The sequence below is a fragment of the Perca fluviatilis genome, chromosome 14 (assembly GCF_010015445.1).
Source record: "Perca fluviatilis chromosome 14, GENO_Pfluv_1.0, whole genome shotgun sequence".
In the NCBI taxonomy this organism is placed as follows: domain Eukaryota; kingdom Metazoa; phylum Chordata; class Actinopteri; order Perciformes; family Percidae; genus Perca; species Perca fluviatilis.
Genome location: NC_053125.1, coordinates 32940719 through 32948218, shown reverse-complemented (window position 1 = coordinate 32948218; position 7500 = coordinate 32940719). Strand labels below are relative to the sequence as shown.

Sequence of the window (7500 nt, the reverse complement as noted above, 5' to 3'; positions counted from 1 at the left end):
CTGGGTCTGGTTCTGGTTGTGTCTGACAGTGTGATATCTGACCCTGGGTCTGGTTCTGGTTGTGTCTAACAGTGTGATATCTGACCCTGGGTCTGGGTCTGGTTCTGGTTCTGTAACAGTGTGATATCTGACCCTGGGTCTGGTTCTGGTTCTAGTTCTGTAACAGTGCGATATCTGACCCTGGGTCTGGTTCTGGTTCTGTAACAGTGTGATATCTGACCCTGGGTCTGGTTCTGGTTCTGTAACAGTGTGATATCTGACCCTGGGTCTGGTTCTGGTTCTGGCGGAGCTTTTTGGTGATGTTCTGCTGCTGCAGGTTCAGGATTCTCTGCTGTTCCTGTTTCAGCCAGCGGAGTCGGCCTCTCCTGAAGGCCGGGTCCTCGTCCATCAGGCGCTTCACTCGGACCTCCGGCGGCCGCGTGGCCGCGCCGTCTCTCGGGGGCGACTCGCCGCCGCCGTCTTCTTCGTCCTCTTCGCCGTTGATGTCCTCGTCCTGGAAACAACATGACTGGTTACCGGGGTTACCGGGGTTACCGGGGTAAAGGTCCTCGCACGCAGAGTCAGATGCGTATTAATTCATCCGTTGAGAAAGATTTCGCAAAAACTACACAAAATGGGATGCTCTGTCCATCCCTGTCTCTCTGTCTGTCTCTCTCTCCGTCTGTCTCTCTCTCCGTCTGTCTCTCTCTCTCCGTCCGTCTGTCTGTCTCTCTGTCTGTCTCTCTCTCCGTCTGTCTCTCTCTCCGTCTGTCTCTGTCTCTCTCTCCGTCTGTCTGTGTCTGTCTCTCTCTCTGTCTGTCTGTCTGTCTGTCTCTCTCTCCGTCTGTCTCTCTCTCCGTCTGTCTCTCTCTCCGTCTGTCTCTCTCTCCGTCTGTCTCTCTGTCCGTCTGTCTCTCTCTCCGTCTGTCTCTGTCTGTCTCTCTCTCTGTCTGTCTCTCTCTGTCTCTCTCTCCGTCTGTCTGTCTCTCTCCGTCTGTCTCTCTCTCCGTCTGTCTCTGTCTGTCTCTCCGTCTGTCTCTGTCTGTCTGTCTCTCTCTCGTCTGTCTCTCTCTCCGTCTGTCTCTGTCTGTCTGTCTGTCTGTCTCTCTGTCTGTCTCTCTCTCCGTCTGTCTGTCTGTCTCTCTCTCTCTCTCTGTCTGTCTCTCTCTCCGTCTGTCTCTCTCTCCGTCTGTCTCTCTCTGTCTGTCTCTGTCCGTCTGTCTCTGTCTGTCTGTCTCTCTCCGTCTGTCTCTGTCCGTCTGTCTCTGTCCGTCTGTCTCTCTCTCCGTCTGTCTCTGTCCGTCTGTCTCTCTCCGTCTGTCTCTCTCCGTCTGTCTCTGTCTCTCTCTGTCTGTCTCTCTCTCCGTCTGTCTCTGTCTGTCTCTCTCTCCGTCTGTCTCTCTCTGTCTGTCTCTCCGTCTGTCTCTGTCTGTCTGTCTCTCTCTCCGTCTGTCTCTGTCTGTCTCTCTCTCCGTCTGTCTCTGTCTGTCTCTCTCTCCATCTATCTCTGTCTGTCTGTCTCTCTCTCCGTCCGTCTGTCTCTCTCTCTCTCTCCGTCTGTCTGTCTCTCTCTCCATCTGTCTGTCCGTCTGTCTCTCTCTCTCTCTCCCCGTCTGTCTGTCTGTCTCTCTCTCCATCTGTCTGTCTGTCTTTCTTTACTTTTAATACTTTAACTACATTTTCCTGATGATACTTACACACTTTTACTGAAGTAACATCTTCACTGCAGGACTTTAACTTGTAACAGAGTATTTTACAGTGTGGTATGAGTACTTCTACTCAAGTAATAAAGGATCTGAATACTTGTTGTTGTATACTTGATGCGTGTGAACGTACCTGAACGGGGATGATGCTCTCCATCTTAATCATGCGGTCTCTCAGAGCTTTGATCTCTTCGTCCTTCATGTTGTTCTGCAACTTCACTTCCTGTCAGAGTCCAGATATTTTATTATTTCATGTGTTTGACGGTTACTTTTCAACCTGGACCCTACACTTGTCTAAGTGACAACTGGGTGTCTGACAACATTATGGGATGGATCCCTACAGAGATAGAGCTTTTAGTTAAAGAGTAAGATCCTTTTAGTTTAACATGAAACAGCCCCGAAATCACCATCACCAAACTACACCAGACTCCATGTAAATAATCAGGACTTTTATCATCGTTAAAACACACTTCATTCAAAGTGGACAGAAACTAAATAAAACTATCAAAAGCCGTCTTGGTTCATCTTTCCACTGTTCCAACAATCACCGCACTGGTTTGAAATAAACCCTTAATTCACCCATTTACATGTGGAAATATGCTGGCTCTAATACCGCTAAAAGTCCTGATTATTTATATGGAGTCTGGTGGAGATATACTGGCTCTATACACGCTAAAAGTCCTGATTATTTACATGTAGTCTGGTGGAGATATGCTGGCTCTATACACGCCTAAAAGTCCTGATTATTTACATGGAGTCTGGTGGAGATATGCTGGCTCTATACAAGCTAAAAGTCCTGATTATTTACATGGAGTCTGGTGGAGATATGCTGGCTCTATACACGCTAAAAGTTCTGATTATTTACATGGAGTCTGGTGGAGATATGCTGGCTCTATACACGCTAAAAGTCCTGATTATTTACATGGAGTCTGGTGGAGATATACTGGCTCTATACACGCTAAAAGTCCTGATTATTTACATGGAGTCTGGTGGAGATATACTGGCTCTATACACGCTAAAAGTCCTGATTATTTACATGGAGTCTGGTGGAGATATGCTGGCTCTATACACGCTAAAAGTCCTGATTATTTACATGGAGTCTGGTGGAGTTTTGTGATGGTGATTTCGGGGCTGTTTCATGTTAAACTAAAAGGATCTAACTCTTTAACTAAAAGGTCTATCTCTGTAGGGATCCTTCCCATAATGTTGTCAGACACTTAGAATAATAAAATAACCTATAGGGTTACATTGCAGCTTGTTTCTCGCTTAACACTGGACCAGTTTTTAAGAAAAAACAAACAAACTTTCCTTTAAAATCAAACCCTTTAAGCAGAGAACTCACCTCTAAAATATCAGTCAGTTTATCAATGTGAGCTTTGAGGTCGTAGGCGTTTTTTTTCTCCCCTCCCTCCCCCGTCTCTCCCCCGCTCCCCCCTCCCTCCTCCGTGGGGGGGCTCCTCTCCTCGCCGATGCCCACGGTGTCGCAGACGTCCTGGGCCACGGCCTTCCAGCTCTCGCGCTCGCTGGCGTCCTTCTTGGCGTACATGCGGCAGAGTTCCTTCATCTTGACGATGGACAGCGCTTCGATCTCCTGACGGGAGTGACGGAAGTCTCCCAGAGCCACCTGAGGGGAACACACACACACACACACACACACACACACACACACACACACACACACACACACACACACACACACACACACACACACACACACACACACACACAGAGACACTTTAAAGTTCTCTGGGATCTGTTTTCATGCTAATCCAATGTGTCTCTAGCTTGACACTAGATACCACACCGGTGGTTAGCTGCTAACGCTAGCTTTCGGGGCAGAGGGTAAATCTCTATTTCTATGTGTGTGTGTGTTTGTGTGTGTGTATATGTGTCTCTGTCTGTGTGTGTGTGTGTGTGTGTGTCACTGTGTGTGTGTGTGTGTGTGTGTGTATTGTATGTGTGTGTAAGTATCTGTGTGTGTGTGTGTGTGTTGTGGTTTGTGTGTGTGTACAGTATGTGTCTGTGTGTGTGTGTGTGTGTGTGTGTGTGTGTGTGTGTGTGTGTGTGTGTGTGTCTGTGTACAGTATGTGTCTCTGTGTGTCTGATTGTGTGTGTGACTGTGTGTGTGTGTGTGTGTGTGTATGTATCTGTGTGTCTGTGTGTGTGTGTGTGTGTGTGTGCTGTGTACAGTATGTCTCTGTGTGTCTGATTGTGTGTGTGACTGTGTGTGTGTGTGTGTGTGTGTGTATGTATCTGTGTGTGTGTGTGTGTGTGTGTCTCTGTGTACAGTATGTGTCTCCGTCTGTGTGTGTGTGTGTGCTGTGTACAGTATGTGTCTCTGTGTGTCTGATTGTGTGTGTGACGTGTGTGTGTGTGTGTGTGTGTGTATGTATCTGTGTGTCTGTGTCTGTGTGTGTACAGTATATGTCTCTGTCTGTGTGTGTGTGTGTGTGTGTGTGTCTCTGTCTGTGTGTCTCCGTCTGTGTGTGTGTGTGTGTGTGTGTGTCTGTTGTTGTTGAAAATTTCTTTATTAGGAGTAACCCCTTGAGATGCACCATCTCGTTTTCGAGGGGGTCCTAAAATTAGTTTTTTTATTTGTCTGTGTGTGTCTCTGTGTGTGTGTGTGTGTTTTGGCTGTGTGTGTGTCTGTGTGTGTCTGTGTGTGTGTGTGTGTGTGTGTGTGTGTGTCTGTGTGTGTGTGTGTGTGTGTGTGTGTGTGTGTCTGTGTGTGTGTACCTCGTAGCAGATCTCTTTGACCGCCTGCATGCGCAGGTCCTCCATGGTGACCCGTTTGGGGTCCTTGCTGATCCTCCGTCTCTGAGGGATCTGATAGACTCGCAGAGGCTCCCTCCTCTTCCCACTGCTGGGGAGACCACAGCGCTTCACTATGGACTGGACCTGCAGAGAGACAGACAGGTCAGAGACAGACAGGTTAGAGACAGACAGGGAGACCACAGCGCTTCACTATGGACTGGACCTGCAGAGAGACAGACAGGTCAGAGACAGACAGGTTAGAGACAGACAGGGAGACCACAGCGCTTCACTATGGACTGGACCTGCAGAGAGACAGACAGGTCAGAGACAGAAAGGTTAGAGACAGACAGGGAGACCACAGCGCTTCTCTATGGACTGGACCTGCAGAGAGACAGACAGGTCAGAGACAGAAAGGTTAGAGACAGACAGGGAGACCACAGCGCTTCACTATGGACTGGACCTGCAGAGAGACAGACAGGTCAGAGACAGAAAGGTTAGAGACAGACAGGGAGACCACAGCGCTTCTCTATGGACTGGACCTGCAGAGAGACAGACAGGTCAGAGACAGAAAGGTTAGAGACAGACAGGGAGACCACAGCGCTTCTCTATGGACTGGACCTGCAGAGAGACAGACAGGTCAGAGACAGACAGGGAGACCACAGCGACCACAGTCACTAGTGCTGAGCACCCATGAGGCCCATGAGAAACAGTAATTACCTCCCTGAATGACTATCGCCCAGTTGCCTTGACACCCATAGTCATGAAGTGCTTTGAGCGAGTTGTCCAAAAAAAAAAAAAAACACATAAAAAGCAAAATCCCCTCTTTTTTTGGACCAGCGCCAGTTCGACGGTCGACGCAAGATGCCGTTTCACTGGCCCTCCACGCTGCAATGTCACATCTTGAGCAGCAGAACAGCTACGTGCGCATGCTGTTTGTGGACTACAGCTCCGCCTTCAATACCATCCTTCCTAATAGCCCGGCCGTCAAACTTAACAACCTCGGAATAAACTCTCATCTGTGCAACTGGGTCCTAGACTTCCTGACCAGCAGACCACAAACGGTGTGTGTGGGTAAGCGCCTCTCCTCCTCCATAACACTAAGCACTGGGGCCCCGCATGGGTGTGTCCCGAGCCCACTCCTGTTCTCCCTCTTCACACACGACTGCAAACCCACCGATGACTCCGACATCGTAATTAAGTTTGCGGATGACACCATCGTGTCTGGACGTATAATCAAAAACGACGAGGAGGCCTACAGGAGGGAGGTGGAAAACCTTGTGCAAATGGAGCCAAAATAACAGTCTGGTTCTCAACTCTAGGAAAACGAAATAAATTATCCCAGATTTTAGGAGGCTCAGAAAAGATGGTCACCAACCAATCAGCATCAACGGAGATGTGGTGGAGGTGGTCCAGAACTTTAAAAGGTATAGTGGAGGATTTTCTTTTTCCGGGTGGATCATCAAGACTATTGGTCCTCCTGGTTGTCAATCATTCTGGCGCTATGTTTACGTAAGGCCGTGGTACGTGCTCGTCCCTAGCTTTCAGGTGTATGTGTGTGGTGAGCTTGAGCTACGGTTTCAGCCATTCATTGAAGCATTGAAGCTTTTGGGAGAATATTTCACACGCTGGCGTGCGCTAAAAGCACAGGTTGGGCTTCCCACTGATGCCTCAGTCGTGAGGAGTTTCTACTCGACAGGTAAAGTTTGGCGTGCTATTTGATGCTATTCTACTCGACAGGTAAAGTTTGGCTATTTGGAGAAATCCATTTAAAATCACTGCTAGTGAAAGTTGATGTAAGCTATGATTAGCGATGCTAGCCCTGGCACAAGTCACGCACCGCGCACACACGGTAAACATCTCAATTTGTGAAAAAGTGCAAATCTTCTTTCTGAAAGTAGCTTGTATGAGCCATGCCGACAGCAACTTGTAAACAGCGCACTCTCGTGCACACGTTTAATAGGCGTTCCCTCTCGGGAGCAGGTAGAGTGTTGCGCATGTGCGTTTTTTCAAAAAGTACAGAGGGCGGTTCTTTTCTAAAATTCGGGAAAATCCTCCACAATACCTTTAAGTACCTGGGAGTACAACTCAGCGGTGACCTGACATGGTCTACCAACACCAAAGCTATGGCAAAGAAAGGGCACCAGAGGATGTACGTCCTAAGAAGAAGGCCCAACTCCCGCAACAGCTGCTAATCAACTTCTACAGATGTACCATTGAGTCTATTATCACAGGCTGCATCACTACTTGGTATCCTGGCTGCACTGCGGACAACAGGAAGGCCCTACAACGCATCATCACTACGGCACAGAAAATCTGAGCACAGCTCCCAACACTGGAGGAAATTCACAGAACCCGCTTGTAGAAAGAAGGTGTCAGCACCCGATCCGTTCCACCTGCACAATCCGTTCTGCGCATGTGCAAGATGACACGTATGCCATGACGTAGGCGCAGATGATAATGCTGCGTTCATGCCATTCAGTCTAAAATAACGTTAAGTCAAACATAATGGGAAAAGCAGGCTACAGCTACATTAAGACTTTACAGTAATAACAATAAAGACAAGTGTTGAGTGATTGTATTTTAAATGAGCACAAGTAAAGTAGAGCTGACGTAACAGCTGTTATATATGTCAACGTTTATTTTCAAGTTTTATTTTGAGGGTCTTTTAAAGTTTACATGCTGTCTCAGCTAGCGGTTAGCCGAATTAGCTGTTAGCTAAACTAACGTTAGCTTAACTGTGGAGGCTAACGGCAGACCGCTGCAATCAGCTAGCGGTTAGCCAAATTAACCGTTAGCTAAACTAACGTTAGCTTCCCGGTGGAGGCTAACGGCAAACGGTACTAATCACCTAGCGGTCCGCCAATAGCTATTAGCTAACTAACGTTAGCTGGAGGCTAGCGTGTAAACATCTTGCGTCGCGCAGAACGGATCGTGCAGGTGGAAGCGGTGCCGTTATTCCGAGGTGGTGGTTGCATGAACGCAGCATTATCATCTGCGCCCTACGTCATGGCATACGTGTCATCTTGCACATGCGCGGACGTTGTGCAGGTGGAACGGATCGGGT

General features: G+C 48.3%; 1 protein-coding gene across 1 annotated transcript in view; it reads right to left on the bottom strand.

Moving 5' to 3' along the window:
• Nucleotides 1-7500, bottom strand: part of LOC120572610 (kinesin-like protein KIF1C) — a 73875-nt gene that overhangs the window by 5278 nt on the left and 61097 nt on the right. Inside the window, 5 exon segments of the mRNA XM_039821931.1 lie at nt 1-110; nt 262-493; nt 1816-1905; nt 3025-3306; nt 4419-4580. The exon segment at nt 1-110 is cut by the window's left edge and continues 261 nt beyond it. Coding sequence (XP_039677865.1) covers nt 1-110; nt 262-493; nt 1816-1905; nt 3025-3306; nt 4419-4580 — 876 coding nt within the window.